Here is a 21,861-nt window from a genome sequence, read left to right on the forward strand (position 1 = left end):
AGAGCACCTTAGCTTCTTCTTTTGCTATTTGTTTAGATTAATGCAATGTGGTCTACATAAGGCTTTCAAAGGTCACTCAGGCTCAGAACATAGCTTGGCAATTATTTCGCACAAGCATATTGTACTTCTTAATGCCCATTAATAGTCTGCCTTGCCTATCCAATTTCAGAAGCAATTCAAAGTGACTAGTTTTATCTTTTTAAATGCTTTATGATTTGGTGCCTAGTTACTTACAGACTTTCTTTTCCAACCAGAGTTGAGCCATATGATATGGTAATACTGATAGAAACTGTAGCCGGTACCTCATTTTTATGAAATGCATGTAATGTATAGTATATTGTTGCTTACATTACTCATTGGCACTGAAAAATATAATTATGATGGTAGTTTATCATGGATTACAATATTATATTAGCTATTGTTAGAAAAAAGTGGAGAAACAATATAAATGAACAACCACTGAGAATCTCTTGCAATGTGTATTTTACTGTAATGTATATTGCTGGATTGTTCTTATTGTGTACAGTTGTATTACACTAATCAGATTTTACTCAGTATAAAATTATAATTTAATAATTTATATTATTTGTGAAGACACATGGAATATAAAACAACTTTTATAATTTTATTTTGCTACAAAAATATTTTTGTTTATAATCATTTGTATGATGGGGATATATTTTGGCCCCTATTGTGAAACAACAGCAACATGAACACAAGCCTATGTTTCCTGAAATGGAATGCATTTTAATCCGTGTATTTACATAGTAGTTTCTTCCCACTCTAGTTCCACATCACCTGAAAAAGAAAGAGAACACTGGTTGAACTTTCCACATATTAATCTTAAATTACACAGACAGGTTTAGTAAGTATTTAAAATATATTACATGGATTTCTTATTCTTCCATTATCAATGGAAAAATAAGCTACTTAATGTTTTTTTAAACAACCATCAAGGTAGTTTTGTTAATTGTTATTTTCAACTTGTAGTTTATATACTGACTAACACAAACACACACACACACACGCACACATTCTATACTCTATATACAATATATGCTCTATTATATTAAAACAAAAGTATGCATAAGTACTTAGTGATAAAAAGATATCAAAGGGCATGTAAGAAACATTTTGTGTTTTGAGTAGAAATACAAGAAATGAAGCAAAGAGGAAAAATAGAGTGATAATCTGAAAAACGAGGTTGGCAGAACTAAGTCAAGAATTGTATCCAATAGATCACCAATAAGATAAAAGGGCAAAATCATGGATCCCAATGGCAAAGTATTTTTTATTAGGTCTGGGAGTTGACAGATACATCTGGGGACAATTCCATGACTAGTGCAATGAAATATCATATTTTTCACTCCATAAGACGCACCCCCCCCCCCAAAGTGAGTGGACATGTTTATGTGTCTTATGGAGTGAATATGGATGACAGGCAGCAGTGTCGAATGGTGGTAGCGATCCCCGCCACCTGGAACAGCTGATTAGCAGTATTCCAGCAGGCCAATTCAACCGCCGGTCAGCTGCTCAGCGGCAAAAGCTCTAGAGTTCCCCAGCGGAGGCAGCTGACCAGGCTGTTTGCTGTAAGAACGCTTGTCAGATGAATACTGGATGGAAGCTAGGAGGCAGAGGCAGATATTTTTTTTCTTGTTTTCCTCCTCTAAACCTAGGTGTGTCTTATGGTCATCTTATGGAGCGAAAAATATGGTAATTTATTATCTTAACAGTAGAAATCTGGATATTGATAAGGACAACATGGCCAAAAATTATCAGATCATAAAGCTGTCACTTAAATAAATTTACTAGAAGAGCTTTTGCTCCCAGTTTTTTTGAAGGAAGAAAAAAAATGATATGATAAGGTAATAGACTGCATATTTTGGAAAAGATACAGAGAGCAAGAATAAAACCATGTGACTGAATAAAAATTAGGTTAGGAAGAAAACTATAGAATTTCATGAGTTTAGTCATTGTGCAAAGATAGAGCTTTGATTTTATTCAAAAAGTTAAAAACAAAAACATCAAATAAAGTAATATAAATAATGCTTCTCATAATTTTCAAATGTGCGACAAATAAATGCACTACCATTTTAAAACAAAAAATAATTTTGATAAAATACATTTATATACCTTCCATTGCATCCAAAGAATCCATCTTTTGCAAAACTGAATAGTTAACAAAACATAGAGGCTGGTTGTTCTTGATTGTCAGCAAATCCAGAACACACTGATGTAAAAATATGTACTGTGCCTAGAAAGTATGAAATTTAAAAATGGTTAAGCTTTATTCAGAGATATTTTGTTGCTAACCTGAACTTGTTTTGAGGCAATTTTTGAATTTAATACTTGGGATACTTTTAGAAAAAGCAACATTCTTACAAGTAATTCATATTTGGCAGTTCTTCTGAAACCCATTCTAGTTAGATAGATCACACTTCTTATTGCAGCTTCTTCAAAGGGATATATAATGAAGAAGAACACAGGATGAGGCTGGGACATGATGAGGAGACCATGTTGTATCACAATGGTGTTCACATGTGAATAGGGTGAATTGTCTCAGAGTCTCATAAAAATTAATCTTCTTGGAGAATTTTTTTTTTTTTGAAATTCTGAGGGCCATTCCTCTAGGTATATTATAATAACAATGTTCACCCAATTTGAATTTCCAGGTGAATAAAAATAAAACTATGCCAAACCCATTAAACCTTAAGGAAGTACTCATGTAAGTTGATTGAGCCTGATTTGAGCTACAAGAAACTGTGCTATGTTTTAATATATTTTAACATAGCACATCCTCTTGGATTCCAAATCAAGTCCAATCACCTTGCAACATGGGTTTAACATTGTTTTGCATAATGTGATCTATGAATCCAGGATTTTCCTGGATTCATCAAACAAGCACCACCAAGCAAAGAACGAGACTTTAGTTAAATCAAGGCACCTTTATTGATTGGAAAGGTCCTCAGTTTCCTACTTATCCCCCCCCACCCATAGGCTTAAAACAAGGAGAGAGAAAAGGTCAAAGTGGTGGCTTCTGATTGGCATACAGGTTCAGAAGATCCAATGCTTATTATTTTAGGGCTGAAGCAAAGTTTCTCATCTTTCTAGTTAATATAAGTTTACTCCAGACATATATTTTCTAAAGGTAATGCACTTTACATGAGGAGCAATCCTCAAGCAACACATTAATTACTTCTATGATGTGCTTAATGCAAAGAACATACAACTTTGACAAATGATTATTTTGAGTGTTGTTTCTGACATTAGCAAGTTGGGAGGAAAGTCTATATATATTTCAGTCAAGCCTCCCTGCCTCTATCTACTGTATATTAAGTGCTGGCTTTAACAATAAATGGTTCCTTTTTTTCCAGTGCTCTGCTACCATCGCACACATTTGTGTCGGAAGCCTCTAAGGTGCTTCCGGATTGAAAGGATTAGCTGATGACATCACCGTCACCCAGGGGATGCTCAATTGGGGGGGGGATCCTTTTATCTCCCTGTTATTGTGCTCACCAAAGTGGCACCTATTTCATCTATTTGTGTTTCCATACTTTCGAACTGCTAGGTAGAGAGGATCTGGAGAGAATGATGGAAGTTCATCCCGTCACACACAGCAGCACTTGGGTCTTGAACATGGACTTGCTAATTGTCAACCCAGTGTTCTAACCATGTGAGCTACTGTGCTCCTTCCCCTACCATAAGAACACCATTACTCACCAGTTGTTGTTAACATTATTTCATTATTTTTTTGTTTTCTTTTTTTCACTGGATTAAAAACATTAAGACTTTCAAAGATGGATACAAATAGAAATAAATATCTATTTCATACCTCAGTGACATTGTGGATTCCAAACAAAATTGATATATATGTATATAAGTCTACCTCATAATATTTCTCCCCCATGCCAAGGAGTAAGGGAGGGAGGGAGAAGGAGGAGAAAAACAAGAGTTACTTATACTCTGAGAAATCACCTGCAATCTGAAAACTGAGCCACCGCATGTATCTTAAAACATCTTACCAGATTCTGTACCATGCACATCCTTTCACTTCTTAGTTCAGCTACAAGTCCATAGACATCCACAAAATCATGGTCATTTATATGTTGTATTAAATGGTCAAGAGCAATGTAAACTCCTGTTCTTCCAACTCCAGCACTATAAGAAGTAGAGGGGAAACACACATGGAAACATTGAGCACTTTTAATGGAAAAATCATGACTACAATGAACCAGATTACAGTTTGATTAAATATTGTTGCAAAATAATTATTCTTAGTTAAGTATTATATTGGGGATATGTTACTTTTCATCATATAAATTCTTTGTATTATCTATAATATATACGGTACTCAAAACAGAAGGGACTTTTTTTAAAACTTAGATACAATTCTAGATTTATGGTAAATGTTATATTCTATATTAAGATTTTTACTATAATGGTAACTATAGTATTATATTCATTATGCATCTATTACCAATCTGTGATTTATGCACTTGAAACCTTGAACTCTTGAATATGTCTGTTGTGTATATTAAATAGGTTTCACCACAAATATCAATCTTCTTAATCTATACATAGATTCTGTGCTCCATATTGGAATTCAGTCCATTGCTTCTATTCTAATAAACTAATCCCATTATTTAACATGATGAGATCTGTTAAAAATATGCTTACCTGCAGTGAACAATTATGGGTGTGTTGTCATGTGATCGGCTGCCTCGGACGAGCTTTGCAAAGTGGACTAATGATGCACTTGTTTCAGGTACTCCATGTTCAGGCCAGGCAGTAAAATTACACTGACGTACCAACATACAATCCCCATGCTGTTAAGATACACAAAGAAAAGTACTTTTTAAAAAAAGTTAGAATAGTATTTAGTTACCCTTTGAGAGGCCTTTCATACTGGGATAAACTACAATTGGATTTCTTTTGTGGCACTCTATTAAGATATTTGTTACCTAAGAAGATAGGCATCTAAGATGTATTGTAACCCTAAATGGCTAAAATGTTGGTTTACAGCAGCCTGATAAGCAGGTCAACTAGTAATTATTACTTGGAATAGAACATTAATTTTGTACCTCATTGTCTTGATATTGTTAAAAGGACAAACTACAATTGACTCTTGATACAGAATTCAAGAATCAATAACATCATAGAATCACTGGGAATATTACAAAAATGAAGCCACCTAGTTTACTGATTCTTAAATATCAGATTTCTGAATATTGTTCATAAGTTACTGTCAACCGAACTGACATATTGGCCATTGTAAAGCATCTGTAAAAGTCACAGCCAATATAATTCAGCATAATTTGACATCACATTACTAAGTGATATTTTAATTTAATGGACATTTCCCCCTCTGTGCTTGGGTAATGCTAGTGATCATCTCTGTTTTTTATTTAAAATGCCAACAAATTAAAATATTATAGTAATGAATACACTTTCATAACTTGTTCTTTGGATTTCAATTTCCCAGAAAATAAACGCTCATATTTGTTTTGTAATATATTGTTTTTTTTACTATAGTACAACAGCAGGATAAGGCAAAAGAATATCTAAATATTCTTTTCTAACTTTACAGAAAATAATCTGATGACATCACAATATTGGGAATCATAAAAGCAAAGATACATTAATCAAGAAATTTAAACAATGATCCCAAGAGTAAGAAGTGTTGTCATCATTACAGCTGCAGATTACAATTTTCACAGAATATATGGAAGTTTAAATAAAATCTATTCCTACCTTTTCAATTTTTAGATCCCTGATGGTCCAGTCTATTTGAGTATCTTCCACTAATTTAGTAATCACTATATCTCCAAAGACGGTAACTGGAATGTTATCTTCAGGCCAATATTGATGGCATCTTATCTGCAATCAGGGTGCAATATGATGGCTTATAAAATCATATCATCATTTTAATGAATGTATAATAATAGTGAGTATTCAAATACATTCTTAACCCATATATTGGTAACTTACCCGCCCTTTTTCATAACACTGAGTTAGCATAACAACAGTTTTTGCTCTCGTTTCCCATACCATTCTCCAGAAATCTCCCACTGTGCCTGGTAATGGTCCTTGAGTAGCAATAAATTCATTTGGACATGAATAGCCCTAAAGTAAAAAATGAAACTTAGTACATATTGCTAAAGAAAAAAAAGAGGAAAGATCATATTAAGCTATATATTCAGTAAAATATCGAACAAGTCGTCTTGCATCTAGATATTAAAAGTTACCCTTCCCGAATACTCCCTGAATACGATACATATTTCTAATAGCTATTAATTAACTGGTCTACATTCCTTGGATTTCTATATATGTAGTTTAGAAAATGGTGATGATTAGACATTAAACATCTAAAATCTAAGGACCGTGGTGGTTCATGAGGTTAGAATGCTGCATTGCCAATCAGCAGGCTCCTGTTCAAAACTTGTTGCTGCCGTGGGGTGGGGTAAGGTCAAATCACACACTCCAGCTCCATCTGCCACTTTGGTGGGCAACTTCACAGGGACATGAAAGGAGCCCCTACCTGGGCATCCCCCCAGGCAACAATTATATCACTGGCAAATTCTTTTCCACAGAAGCACGTTGGTGCTTCCAACACAACCCCCTCCCCAAAATCTGTTAACATATTGCAAAACGTAACATATTGCAAGACGTCTGTCTCTTTTCAAATGTTATGTTCTATAATAGATTTGCCTTCTTTCCTTAATGGGATTTTTGAAAATTACATTTCTACAAAGCTTGCATAAAAAATCACCATGGTAAAATATTAGAGATGTAACATTACTTGAAATTTTGTAACAATGGGGAAAAATCAATTTACCAATTAGGGGAAACTGAACTTTGGGTAAAAATTGAAATATATGTAATACTTAATTTTTAACATCTTTTTCTGATATAAACTCGCTTTGATAGAAAATGTATGGCATATACTATAGTTTGGCTTGGTTGTAAAATATGTCTGCTGTATAAAAGTGAGTACTTTATTAGGTAATAATTATAAAAATATTGATTGTATTTTATATTAAATGTTCTCCTATTTGTTTAAGGTGGAGCTACAAACTATTAGATGTATCAGAATGCAGAAGTTTTTAGAACAATCAAATGTCAAAAAGCTCAACCTCCAAAACAGAAGAAATAATCACTATTGTTATAAAACAAAACAAAACAGATACCTTAAATTTTACCATTTGCTATATCAAAGAAATATAGAAAACAATATGATTTTAGCAAAAAGATAGGTGGAATTGCTACATTCACAAGTCACTTTATTTCTTAATTTGATATGTTTTCAAATATATAGCATTTTCTTTTACACATTATATCATTTAAAAGTAAATATATGATATTCCAAGAAGTTTTAACCCCTCCCCCCCCCCCCCACAACACATAGGCACACAGACTGAGGAATCGTTCCTGGTTCTTCGCATCTTGCTTTGTGTATAAGGTTTGTACTCTGATAAGCTACATTAGTGACTGGGGTCCATTTTGTATAACATGTTATTTAAAACTGTGGCTTTCAACAACAAACAACAAACCAAGGCAAGCAAATATTTTGCATCCATAAGTTGAATTCATCAAGTAGTAAAGATTAATATTGATTTTCCTTGCTATCTGGAGGCTAAAACATATGAAGAAGGGTTGCAGGAACTGGGTATGTCTAGTTTAATGAAAAGAAGGACTAGGGGAGACATGATAGCAGTGTTCCAATATCTCAGGGGTTGCTACAAAGAAGAGGGAGTCAAACTATTCTCCAAGGCACCTGAGGGTAGAACAAGAAGCAATGGGTGGAAACTAATCAAGGAGAGAAGCAACTTAGAACTGAGGAGAAATTTCTTGACAGTTAGAACAATTAATCAGTGGAACAGCTTGCCTCCAGAAGTTGTGAATGCCCCAACACTGGAAGTCTTTGAGAAGATGTTGGATAGCCATTTGTCTGAAGTGGTGTAGGGTTTCCTGCCTGGGCAGAGAGTTGGACTGGAAGACCTCCAAGGTCCCTTCCAACTCTGCTATTGTATTGTATTATCTGTTTCATAGTTGTAAAACTAGTAGCTCACAGATAATTGTGAACCACTTGACCTATAAGTATCTAGAGATTTTTACTTGCGAATGTAGCTTCCAAATTCTCAAAATATTGTGTTGGTTAAGGACACAGCATAACAGCTGGTCCAATCCTGTAGATTTCAGTTCTAAATTGTAAGATGCTAATGGTACCTAATTAGGTAATAAACATCTGCAAGCAAACAATTAAAACTCATGGAATACCAAAAACTCCATAGTTCAATGCTCAGCCACATACATTCTCTTTTGTTGCAGAAAAATTGATGCTAAAAATACAACATATGTTAGAAACTAAAATTTAGAAATGTGTTATTTAGTTCTTTTGAATGACTTGCAATCCAAAATCAACAATATATTTTTTGGAACTAAGATTTTTTTTTAAAAAAATAAATAAATATTAGGCATTTCTCTACACACACAGTTTGCCGTATTGAATCTTACAAAGAAAACAAATTCCACAGTATATCCCACTATGATTATCTTTCTCCTGTATGCATCCAGAGTGGTCTGCTCCTATCTTAAAGTGAAGGATTTGCCTTCCAAGAGCTTAAAATATACCAGACAACTAGTCTAGGTGTTTAGCTGAAATATGATAATCATACTGGAGTTTAAAAGCAGAAGTAAAATATTCTACGAACTGATGGAACAGGTGATTATGGAACATTTTCTTGAAAACTGAAATATACAATTATAGTATAATTCAAGGTATACAGTAAGCTATTTTTGTTTTCCTTATGAACCGAATGAATAAAATAAAAATCTGATGAAGATGATTGAAGTTAGTCTGTAACTATATTGTAGTACATAGAGAGAATAAAATTCATGCATTTTTTTCCATAAAAATATGTTTCTTTCTAAATCACCAAGTGGCATGGAAAAGAATGTAGTTACAATTTAAAATGGTTATAAACTTACAGATACATAGCTGGCATTAATATAATCAGATCCTGGTACACAAGCATCAGGCATTAACTTCACTCGATTATTATTATCTGTGCAAAAGAAATTAAATCAAAGCATCTTTCCAAAGTTTCAATGATTGAATATATGGATAGATAGGTGGATAACAGTCTATATACATATGTGTATTTGCACATACAGATAAACCATTTTAGGAAAGACGACATTTAATGATATGCTAACATCATACTTGAAATAACTTGTAATTATAAATATTTCTTTACATTAAAACTCAGGGAAAAACTCCATAGCATATATAATATCTATTAAATTTTATTTTTTCTTACAGTTTTATTTTTAACCATTAAAACCATTGTTGGGTTTAACAGAATCAAGCAAAATACCAATTAACGAAGAAGACTTTTAGATAAACATTTTAATTTACAACTTTTGTCTCTTCGCGCACTGAAAGAAAAAGATATGTGTGTGCGCGTGCGTGTGCGTACGGCCGCACACACAGAGACAAACACATGGGCCTGAGGGAAGGAAAATTGAATTCTGTGCTGGTTTTCCCATCTCAAATTAAATCTATATACACAGTATGTCTCTATGTCCCTATGTAGTTCTCCTTAACACATTCAAAATTGAGTATGTTATTTGTTTCCAACAGAACATATCCGAGGCAACACATATTAACGAATATTACTATGAAGCATCCTGGAATGGCAGAAATAATAGAATTATACAAAGATTCAATTAGAAGAAGATTCAATCAAATAACCTATTTGAATCTATTCAATTATTGGATTAAAGCAGGTATCTGACTCTAACTCATGATTCCTTGGGATGATCTACTTGGATAAAGATACTTTTATTTAATGTAATCGTTGAACAAAATTAATTCAAACTGATTTTGAATAGTTAAATTGCAAAATCAAATTGAATCTTGGCTGAATGCATATGTTAATAAATAATGCAATAGAAGAATAGTGTTTTGAGTATATGTCCAAAAAGAAATAAACTCTGAGTATGCACTCTGCTACTGCTTTAGGCATATTAGCTCAGGTCAACCTGAGCACAGAATATTTCCTGAACTAGTAGCAGATAGTAGGAGCAGCTGTTCTCAACACTTAATAGCACAGAATGTGGCTACATTAACCAAAGAATGCATTGTCCCCATCTCACATCACAGTTAATGCTTAAAATAATAATAGCATTTCTTTTCTTAATAAGTGAAAAATGAAGCAGTGTTGACTACAGAGGGAGACAGACTACTGACTCCTGTGATAAAATCTATCCTGAATTTCTAAATCGCTATATATTTACTCTGATCTTTCCTGGATCAGCTACATACTACATTTACAAGTATCTTAAGAAAGCATCATCATGTTCCAAAGAAAAAGTGAGCATATACAGAGATGGATCCAGCACTTTTAGATAACTTTATTTTACTCCAGAGTACACAGCCCAAGAAGAATAATTAGGATGGATTATATTACAAAGCTAAGAAACCAGGAGGCTGTATTATTTCCTGTTCTGCAACTGCAGTGTACAATCTGCTGCTTCAGATCTCTCTACTAATCCACAGACTCTCCGCCTGCCTAATCTGAGAAAGTCCCAAGGGAGGACTTCCTTTATGATATCCTCCCCTTTACTTGAGATATAATAGACGGTTGCAGAGATGATAGTACAATGGAAGACACAGTATATTCATACATCTCTCATCTACTTCATAACAAAAATAAAATTTTGGGATTTCTACACAAATATTTTTCTTTAGAAAATAAGTAAAGAAATGGCTTTATCCATAAGACTGTATAATCAAAAAAGATATAAGCAATTTTGACATGGCAGTATTTAAAAATTAATTTCAGAAAAATATAATTAGTGAAACAACTACATACATGGTTTGATGTTTGGAAAACGATTTTTAGATTTGTTCCAAGGAAGATCGGCATCAGTTAATGCAAGATCTGGAAGAAACTTGGGGAGTTCCTATAAAATAATATATATGTTGCAATGACTTTTAGGTTACTCATGTTTTCAGCAAAAAAAAAAAAAAAAGTACACAGGAAGTATAGTAGCATGAACACTTCCAATTAATACTGTGCCAAAATATATTTTCCTTTTTCACAATGATTTTCATTTGTATCAAGATACACCAGACCTTTAACCTCCTTTTCAGGTTGCCTTAGAATTAGCAAATCCTTTATTAAGTGATAGTGGAGAAGGTAGTTGTAGTTTCTTATTATATTTCCCACTGCAGTTTTCAAGCTGCACACATTTCTTGATCTAAATCAATTTTCAGTTTTCAGTTTCTCTGATATTTAATTAAAGCACAAAGTCAAGGAGTCTGCAGGCTGCTTGAGGGAAAATTACAGATGGATATGGGTGACAGAACAACCTCAAAATAGGTGTTAAGAACCATAAACCTTAAAGGAAAGAAGGGAGGGAAGGAGGGAGGGAGGAATGAACTGATTTTTTAAAAAATAAACTGAATGGGAATAACGAGATTTGGAAGAAATTTTCAGCCCAGCATTTCTTGCAATATAATGTCCTGCCAATCTAGCTCAGCAATGGTCAACCAATTGCTACAAGGCTTTAGTCTCCCAGCAGATATTTAGAAGGACTCCCACTGCCTTCGAGGACAATAGAGTTTGATCCACAGGACTTCATGTATGCTTATGCTGGAGTACGACATATTAAAGATTTTACTTGAATTATTTATGCTGCATACTGTTAATATATTCAGATGTTAGGAAGTCAGCTAAAAAGGAATATTTCTTAAGAGAATATAGAATGAATTGCTTGCATTTTTTTTTGTTTGAATGCAAGCAGCAGTGAGGGAAAGATTTCTGTAGCAGGAATAAGGAGGATGAGTGTATGAACTCTTCTGATCAAATGGAATGAGAAGTAATATGTATATAACATTGCTTTCCATGTGAAAATATCAAATGTGACCAAACTATTTACTGAATATTAATTATCAAAGTACATCAAATGTGACACATGAAACAAGTGGAGACTTTGCATATTGTGAGAACTGTTTGGTAACATACCAAAAATTCTTCCTGAAACTTGATGTTGTTATTTGTGCACAGATCTTCAACATGTTGCAGAAAACATTTCTTGCCTATTGGCCTTGAAATAAAAGAGGAAAATTGATAATTTGGGGTTTTAAATAAAGATATTTCTATTGGAAAGTTAACCTATCATTTTTATGCACATAAAACAATTAAAAAGAAAAAACTTGGTTTACATTTGGAACATTTTTGAAATAACGATCCCATCTTAAATTTTATACTATTTATTTGACAGCCTGCAACTGTTGTCTACAAACTGTTTTACAAATGTGATTACTCCCAAAGGCAATCTTTTGATATTTATGTACATTTGTAAAATCACCCTTCAGTTCAAATCCAGTAGATAATGCTTCTTTTGTCACACAGAAACCATTTTATACAATGCAGGGCTTTAGATACATAAAATATAGCAGTGACTTCATTCCCATAATGACATGGTTTTTAAACCCCTAGGAGTTAAATATCCCTATATTACTTGCCAAGCTAAAACACAGACATGCAGGCTTCACCCCAGAGAGAGAGAAAGCATTTCTCCAGTTACCATGCAATTGGTCATGCTTTTATGATTTATACACAGCTTGGAACTTTTTCTAATAACTATACCAATATATATCACACATTTCAATTCATCAGACTAGACACAGTGTAAAACGCAACTTACCTGATGGATTTTCTATAACTAAGTAACCTGTAACAGAGATTGTGTTAAATAAGAAGCTGTAAATATTTTTGAATGATTCACTTTTTGGAAGTTCTTTAAATTTCATTTTTATAAGAACGGTGCCAATATAAATTCGTTTTGCAAAACAAAAGGGATAGATTGCCTTAAGAAATGTAGCAAGGCTGCTAAAGGTGGAAGAGACAATTAACATTAACTGTCTTGGGTTTTGTGAGTGGTATAGTGTGGTATGTGAGGTTATTTAGCCTCAATCAGCCCCAAACTACACTATCCCTATTGCAGGTGGGGTACATTTTTCACAATTTAGTTACTCCTCTCTAACCAAGTCATTCAGAGAGTGTTTCTAAGTTCTACACTTTATTAATCTCTACGTTTCAGTAAAAGAATTCTAGTATGATGTCTGTATGACGTCTTAATTCCAGTATGATGCACATACTAGAACTTGTCAGTGTCAGCTGCCTTGTGACTCACTACATTATTCCGTATGGGAAAAATATGTTTGGTAGTTATTATTTTTGATACACATTTTGCTTCTGGGAACCAATTAATGATGAGTACCAAGGTACTACTATAATCATCATATAAATTGAAAAGGGAAAGCATAAAAGACATAGTAGCAATGCAATATTGGCCATTTTGCTAAAAATTATATTCACACATTGTAATGCTTGAGAATTTCCTAATTACATAACCTGATTCAGTAGATGATTTTAAGAATTTCAGGAGGAGGATCTATATTTTTTTCCCAAGTGTGCACATGGAATGACTAAAGTGTTATGCATGGAAGTGTATTAAGCATACAAGCATTTCTGTTTTTCTTTTAGGTTGTTTCTCTAAAGTATAAAGAGAGCTGCATATATTTCACTTTGGATCTTGTGATCAGAGGATAAATGGCGTAGGACTTAGAATGGAGCATAACAAGCCACTGATACCTTCAGGAACAGTCATTCCTGCAAGTTCCATGTCACTTAGGAAATTTAAAGATGATAATGAGCATCTTGAATTGCACCTAGAAATAAACTGAAGGCCCAGTGCAGCTTGTCCAGTACTGCTGTGGAGGGCCAGAACTATACATGCTGCCACATTCTGGATTGGCACTTGCATGGGAATAAGCTTCCATCTCATTTCTGGATCAGGTTTCACCAAGGATAAGAGCATGAACCTTTGCATTAGAGCTATTTATTTAAAAATACTAATCACTGAATTTTCATTCGGTTCCAATAGACAATCAGTGCCTGCCAACTACTAAAAGAGGAAGCTCTTGCTTAAACAGAAAAATATTATGGAGCTGGATTGGCACCCAAACACTAAAAACTTTAATATATATCAATAAATGATATATGATTAAGACTATCAGGTTCTACAGGAGGTCAGAATGGGATTAAGTTATATTGAGTAAATATATTATGTAATGATTACAGATGCACTGAGTAAAAGAAATGCTAAGCACTCAGTAATAAGATTTACAGAAGCTTTGTTCAACCTGATTCTTCTGGCCTTAATGGTTATCTAGTATACTTTATCTTAGAAAAGCTTGAGTTACAGAATCAAGGAAAATATTGTCTAGATGATTTATTTTCAACCATCCAATTCACCCAATGCTGACATTGTAACATAACTGCAAACAACAAAACTGCAAGATGTTTCAGCTTTGTGCAGGAAATCAAACTACTTTAGCCCACAAGCCTCCCATCATGTTTTGGGAAAACATTTGGATCATTAAAGCTATCCTATATACAACAACAGTTTATCAGAGCTTGCAATATTAATCGCATCTTGAAAGATAGATGGAGTCTTGGAGCCTAGGCTCAGTTTCACTTCTAGTATGATTTTCTACCCTGCTCAGATTCAAGTTATTTGTCTAGATATAGAATCAACAGAAGCCATTTATTTATGTTGGTAATGGTGACCGGCACTACTCTCTGGGTCAATCACTTAAAAACTGTTGGGAATTATATCTTGTTCAAAGGACCCCACAGAAATGAATATGTAGACTAAAGGCTTAACTCATAAGCAACATGAGTACTTGCTAGGAATAGCAATGGAAATGTTATTAACAAGTTAATTAAGATCTTCATTGGTCTATCTCTTTAAGAACAATAAAGAATAATTATTCCTTACTGAAAATCTTTATATATGCATTTTCATTCCCACCGTTCAGATCTTAAACTATTTCATAGCAATCTAAGATATTTAAATAAGTAGGGTCCACTGATCATTTGTGAATGATCTCGGCACTTTACAAGCTTTTTATAATTCAAAAGAATAATTTTGAAAACAGGCGTGTTAACAATGTAAAGTAATGCTATTAGAATAATCCTGAATTTGTTTGTTTGTAATTTTGTAACTTCAATTTATTACCGTCATTAGCTGCTGTCAAATTCAAAGCAAGAAAAGGTCAAAGCAAACAAATAAAAATATAAGCATTTAGCCTAGTCGTTCACTCTGGATTGCCTGCCTCTGTCTTGAAATGAAGTAATGAAACTCTGTAACATTATACATTATATATTATATTAAATAAATGATTTGTCTGCAAGAAGGAAATCAACAGAGTTGTTACCTTATGCATCTTATAAACAAGAAGAAAATACATATAAATAAACAGGATTCAAAAATGGCATGGAAATTATAGTTTTGTAGTTTTTCCAATTTAGTTTCTGAAGTAGTATACTTAAACTCATAGTTCTGCTATTATATTTTTAAAAACAGATTGTTAAAAGCTCCTAAAAATTTGTCCACTAGGAATGAAATCATGCCTGCATGAAAATGGCAGTTCCCATCTTCTTTCTTCTAACATATTTTCATTGACATTGACAATGACATTTGAGCATAAGTCTGTATGATATTTGTTCTCCAACCCTATGAATTTGTGGTTGTGATGATTGCTAGAATAGGTTTATCTGGTTAGCCAGGATTATCCTGGATGCTCCTGTGATTAGGAAATTTCTGTAAAGAAGATTAGAATTTTAGATTTTGGAAAATCTAAAATTGCAAATTAGGAAAATTGCATTGTGACATTCTGAATCTTGATTATCATTAGTGACAATATCATCTAGAATTTGTTTTATTTCTAATAGGAAAACTGGAGTAAATGAGAATTAAATTAAAAGATGCTTTGGTCACTGGTCAATCCAGATTTGCTAAACTTGAAATATACTGTATATGACGTTTGATCCAATTTTTCTATAACTTCAGTAGAAGTAAAGTATTTGGGATCTACTAAGAAGGCCTTTTTAGATGATATTTTCACATATCACAACAAATTAATTATTGCTTCAGGATTTGTCTGAGTCTCCATTATGTGATTTTGTTTATACTGCTTTAACAACAATAACAACAACAACAACAACAACAAAAATACATACAAACAATGCTTCCTCTTCTGTCACACTTATTTTTGGTCATAGTGCGAGCCTTTGACTTATATATTATTTATTTCCTGAAGGCTCTTTTTGTTGCATTATACGCTTTCAATTGTTGTTGTAGTTATAAAACAGCAAATGGGTTTATCCAAGGCAGGGTACCAAACATCATATCTTGGGGGAAGAGTGGGCAGGGAGGCGAGATATAGGATATTATGCTGAAACATGCATATGCTGTTATAGCACTAATAATGCTTAAATTGATTTTTTTTATGTCATCAGGAAAAACCCTGCATTGTCTCTGCAAGATACGAAAACCAATATCATCACTAGTGAACTGATACAAAATTAATCTGAAGTGCTAAGATAAGTATTATTTCAAATAAAAATCAGCATAATCTAGGATCACACAAGTGAACACATCACACTGGAAACCACACAATGAATCTTCAGCCATGCAGTAACTTACTGGATGATAAATATCTCCTTGCGTCTAAAGAAAAAAGAGGAATATCTGGAAAGAAAACCCACTTGTAAATAAGTACTCAAATAGAAACCAGCTTTGTTACTCAAATGAACAATTGTTCGTAATAATATGCACCATTGAGATAGAAATTAAGTTTAAAACAGACAGGGCTAAAAGGGCTTTCTGATTGCCTACTAAAATGAAAGTTTTCTGTTGTTGACCTTGTTTATAAACAAGCCATCTATTTATTTATTCATATCCATCAATTTTACAATGTGTGACTGGGCAATGCACAAAGGATTAAAACCATCAAAGTATGATGCAAAACAATTTCTAAATTATGAATGAGAATAATAATATGTAACTTAATGTATGTCCATGTCTAAAAATATGATATTAATCCATACAGATCAAACAATAAATCCAGCAACAGGGCTGCTTTAATTTCCTGTTCCTGTTGCCTGGGGGAAGATCCAAGTCATTAATGCATTAGTTAAAATGTCAAGCATTTTAGTGATTACTTATGCATGATGGGGCACGTTCATGTATTCCAAAAAGTTTTTCTTTGTTTTCAAATTAGCTAAATAATCAGTTTTTCTGTAAATTCATCTGTTAAATTTATGTATTTTTTCAGGAATGGTTACATGAAAACTACTAATTTACAAGTTAGAGTTGTGAATTTACATTTCTTCATTTTAATAGGAGTTACCATGTTTTCCCAAAAATAAGACCTATCCTGAAAATAAGCCCCACCGTGTTTTTGTGTGTGCACCTAATATAAGCCCTACCAAAAAATAAGCCCTACTTAAGTGTCTGCGCAGCCAGCCAGCTCCCCATTCCATCTGGGTGCTTGTGGTGCTACGGTCATGAGGCGAGGGTGGAGGTGCCCCACATGCCTGACACTGCCTTACCTCAGGGCCCCTGCAAACAGGCCGCCCATGTCCCCACACCTGCCTTGCACTCACATAATGGGACCGTGCATGGCTGCCAGACCATTTATTCTGTTTTCTGACACAGCGGCAATGGAACAGGAGGCCGAACAATGTGTTGGTGCCATGGCAGTAAGGCAGGACAGGTGTTGGGTTCTGGATGGCCTGGTTGTAGGAGCCCTGATGTAAGCCAGTGTGTGGGACAGCTCCACCCCCTGCCTCGTGACATGCCATACGGCCTCCCGCCCTGCCACAAGCAAGCAGAAGTAGTGGACCTCCCATGTACTCTTAAAGTACACAGGAAAAGAAAAGACATCCCCCAAAATAAGCCTTACTGCTTATTTTGGAGCCCATAAGAAAATAAGACTGGATGTTATTATCAGGGAAACCAGGTATCACCATTCTGCTTAGAATGGGCAGCCATGTAAATTTGTCTAATAAATCAAAAAATAGAATTTTTTTGAAAAAATATTTAATGAAATTTCCACATTAATCTTCTTTAATACTGCAATATATAACATGGTCATATTAAAAACATAGTCAAAGTATTTGCTGGTCAAGACCTACAAAGTAATTTGCAATTAGTGGTTCCCAATCTCTTTACATGGACAACTAGACCAGCAGGAAAGGTTTTGGGAGCCATCACATAAAGCATGGCAATGTACTGTAGCATCAGTAGTCATCCTGGCATAATTTCTTGTCTCTTCTTTCTCAGATATATATATATAAAACTCCCAAATTATATCAGAGTAAATTCATAAAGTTTAACTTGCCAAAATCTTGGAGGACCACCTAATTGTATGAGGTTTTTTTGTGTTCTGTCACAAATCTTGCAAATGATAGCAGCTACTGTGGTCCACTGGCGGCCTGCGGAGCTCACAGTAGAGTCGGACAGCGAGGAGGTTGGGGAGGAACATGGGACAGTCTTAGAATCCAAGGGCTATGCGTTGGAGGCAGAGAGGGGTCTAAGACCATCTGGGAGTTATGTGCTGCCTCCGGAGCCTCCAAAGTCAGACAGCAGTGAGGCAGAGGAACAAGCTCCCCCTGTTTCCAGTGCACACATGCACAGAGCTTCCAGAAGGCAAGAACAGTTAAAATAGAAGGGATGACTCGTTAGTAAGATTTGGAAGTGATTGGCCCCTCCCATAGGATATAAAAGAGGAGCAAAGGCACATGAGCCTTTGCAGGAAGCAACTTGGTTCATGCTGGTCAGTTTACCTTCTGAAAATACGTTTGGACTCTTTGCTCCGTATGGCCTTGTCAAGCTAATTGTCAATTAAGTCTTTGGCAGCATTTTCAAAGAAGATAAAGGTGGGTGCTTATCAGCTTATCCCGAAGGACTTTGGCAGCCTGCTGTAGGACTCTTTACTACTATTTGGAACTCATTATGGGCTGTGAATGAATATAATTCACAGCCTTTGAAATAAAAGAGGGTTTTTGGACTTAATCATGTGCATTTTACTGTATCAAGAAGCCTAGGTCAGAACAGCAGCAATATCTCACTAAATTAAGTGAAAATACATTAACATATATTTTTCTTCCAGATAAATTTATTAGAATTAGTGGCAAAAAATCTTCAATAGAAGATGCTGCAGAAACACTTTTGAAGAGTAATGTAAAATCTTTTGAAATAATTTTTATAAATAAAAGTATATTTTCCCCAGATGTTATAATCTAGCCACTTAATTTTCTTCCTTCCTTCATTCTTCTACTTGAATCTCAGAACAATCTGATAAAGAACGTTAGGTTGAAATAAGCCATTTGGTCAAAATTATGACTATTCACGAATTCTGATCTCCTGAAACAAATTCAGAATTTGCGTACCATGCTATAGCTTGAACTTGATTGCTGACGGATTTCAGAGATACTATCAGATAGCAGAAAGCAATATGTTATTGCATTAGTTTGAGGCTACTATAACAGAGCATTATTAGTGCCTTTACATTTCTACATCAAAAACCCTTCAGCTTAGGGATATAATGTGCAATAGTAGGGCATGATACATAAAGGAACCCTTCTCTCTTATCCCAACATGGGGAAGACCAGATGATTATCTAAATTCCTGAGAGAAGTGTCTGGAGGTCACGCTTTGAAAGAGGATCTTTGTGACCTGTGCAAATAAGAATACCGCAAATACTTCTAAACAAGTAAAAGGTCACAATAAGGTCATGGCTTCAGACCTCCAGAACTACTGTTTTGCCTAAAGAGTTTGCTTACCGTGTAAATCTTTCATCCTTCATATCCAGGTCTGCCACTGTGATCAACTGGTCCAGTTTAAATTTAGTATCAATAATTTCTGCATCCCGTGGAGAATATGTGCCCCCTTCTTTTTGCTTTTGACGAATTCTAAACCAAACAAAGGATATTGAATAAGATGCAACATTTAATGTTATTCATAAACTTCAGCCTCACTGGAGCATTTCTGAAACATGTTCTCCAGTGCATAATTATAAAGAATGGATTTTAATGCATCTTATTCCAGGTGCTTTTGCATAGTATCGCACTTCAATTTACAAAGTCCTTGAAATATGGAAACTATGCTGTAGGTCAGTGATGGCTAACCTTTTATTTATTTATTTATTTTATTTATTTCTTAGATTTTTAGACCGCCCCTCTCCCAAAAAGGGACTCGGGGCGGTGTACAGTCAATACAATAAAACCAGTCATAAAATTAAATACATTTAAGCTACATTTAAGATACATTTGGAGGGGAGATAGGCTGTACTAAGAAATAAATAATTCTAATCCTAAAAACATCACAATTAAAACCCCAAACCCTAAAATAAAATAAATCCCTGGGAGGTAAAACTAAGAAAGTGCCAGGCCAGCTGATTGAAACAGGTGAGTCTTTAACTTTTGCCGGAAGGAACGGAGGTCGGTGGTAGTTCGAATGTCTGGGGGGAGGTCATTCCAGAGGGTTGGGCCCATCACAGAGAAGGATCTACTCCTAGGTGTCGCCCGCTGGCATTGCCTAGCAGACGGCACCAGGAGGAGCCCCTCCCTGTGTGAGCGGATAGGTCGCAGGGACGTATGTGGAAGGATGCGATCCTGCAGATAACTAGGTCCTCTGCCATGGAGCGCTTTAAAGATGGTGATCAATACCTTGAAACGCACCCGAAAGGCCACAGGTAGCCAGTGCAGCTCGCGCAGGAGAGGTGTTACGTGGGAGTAACGTGTACTTCCCATAATAACCCTCCTTTTTTGGCTCCTGTGCCAAAAGTGGGGGGAGCACAGCGGGGTCGTGCTTGGGTTGCCACACCCATAATACTATGCGTGCTACCCAGCTCATACACTAGACCTCAATCATGCTAGTCTTTAATTCTGTTTGCTGATTAGGTTTCCATACAATGCTTATACATTGTTGAATAAAGTTTATGACCTCTTGTTATAATGTATTCCTTGCTGGATATAAAGTTATAACAATACATATTTATTTGTCAATGAATTTAAATATATAATTCAATTCAATTCAATTAATAAGTAATTCTACCTCTACAACAAAAAAAATATCTTGTACCTGGATATGAACTTACCTTGCAAATGCATAAATTACAGCCACAAGGAGAACAATAGAGAGTATACATAAAGTAACTGCAAGTATTATTTCTACAGCTCTTTCAGACAGCCCATCACCTGTAATGTAAAGTTGGTGGTATATTAGGATTTAAACTCCAAACTATTATTTGAAATCATACACTAGTTATTACAATTGCACATGGTCATTACGGCAATGATCAGTACTAATAGGTGCACCAATAAATTTGTTAGCCTTTCCGAGAACTACTTCTTACCAATAATTTTTACAGCCTAAAAATGAATGAAGTATTTTATTAAATGGCACGAACATTTGAAAAAAAATGTAAGTGACCCCTAGAGCAGGGGTCCCCAACCCCTGGTTTGTTGACTGGCACCGGTCCACAGCATGCCAGCAACTGGGCCACACAAACAAACAAAGCCTCATCCACAAGATGCACGCAGCACACAAAACCATGCCCCCTCCAGTCCACAGAAAAACCTTTCTCCATGGAACTGGTCCCTGGTGCCCAAAAAGTTGGGAGTCACTGCCCCAGAGGAACTCAAATGAGATTACATATATAGGCAGAGTGGCCAAAAGAAACAGGAGATGTGAAAGTCAATGCTCAATGTAGTCCTGTGCCTTTGGTGCAAAGAAGTTATCTTTATAACAACAGGGATACAGATTCACTAGGAAGTTTTCAAAATGATTTGTACCTTTCTAACAAATAGACATTTGTGATGAAGCATTCCTTACCTAAAGTTTTGATGGGTTCTGAATAGTCTGAATCCGTATATTGACCTCTGATATTTGTTGCTCTGAACTTAAATCTATAAACAGCAAACACAGAACATT

The 21,861-nt window shown here is 34.8% G+C and overlaps 1 protein-coding gene across 1 annotated transcript in view; it reads right to left on the minus strand.

The window, feature by feature from the left end:
• Positions 1–476: 476 nt before the first annotated feature.
• PTPRQ (protein tyrosine phosphatase receptor type Q) overlaps positions 477–21,861 on the minus strand; it is a 90,499-nt gene continuing 69,114 nt past the window's right edge. The window contains exons 35-48 of the mRNA XM_081956726.1: positions 21,763–21,836; positions 21,026–21,125; positions 19,710–19,838; positions 16,567–16,611; positions 12,718–12,744; positions 12,033–12,114; positions 10,878–10,968; positions 8,989–9,065; positions 5,989–6,123; positions 5,752–5,877; positions 4,678–4,826; positions 4,023–4,158; positions 2,134–2,254; positions 477–798 (exon numbers count right to left, since the gene is read on the minus strand). Of these exons, the coding sequence (XP_081812852.1) occupies positions 761–798; positions 2,134–2,254; positions 4,023–4,158; positions 4,678–4,826; positions 5,752–5,877; positions 5,989–6,123; positions 8,989–9,065; positions 10,878–10,968; positions 12,033–12,114; positions 12,718–12,744; positions 16,567–16,611; positions 19,710–19,838; positions 21,026–21,125; positions 21,763–21,836 (1,330 nt within the window). The 3' untranslated portion in view covers positions 477–760. The remainder of the gene's footprint in view (positions 799–2,133; positions 2,255–4,022; positions 4,159–4,677; positions 4,827–5,751; positions 5,878–5,988; positions 6,124–8,988; positions 9,066–10,877; positions 10,969–12,032; positions 12,115–12,717; positions 12,745–16,566; positions 16,612–19,709; positions 19,839–21,025; positions 21,126–21,762; positions 21,837–21,861) is intronic.

Source organism: Natrix helvetica, assembly GCF_964273705.1.
Source record: "Natrix helvetica genome assembly, chromosome: 6".
Classification (NCBI taxonomy): domain Eukaryota; kingdom Metazoa; phylum Chordata; class Lepidosauria; order Squamata; family Natricidae; genus Natrix; species Natrix helvetica.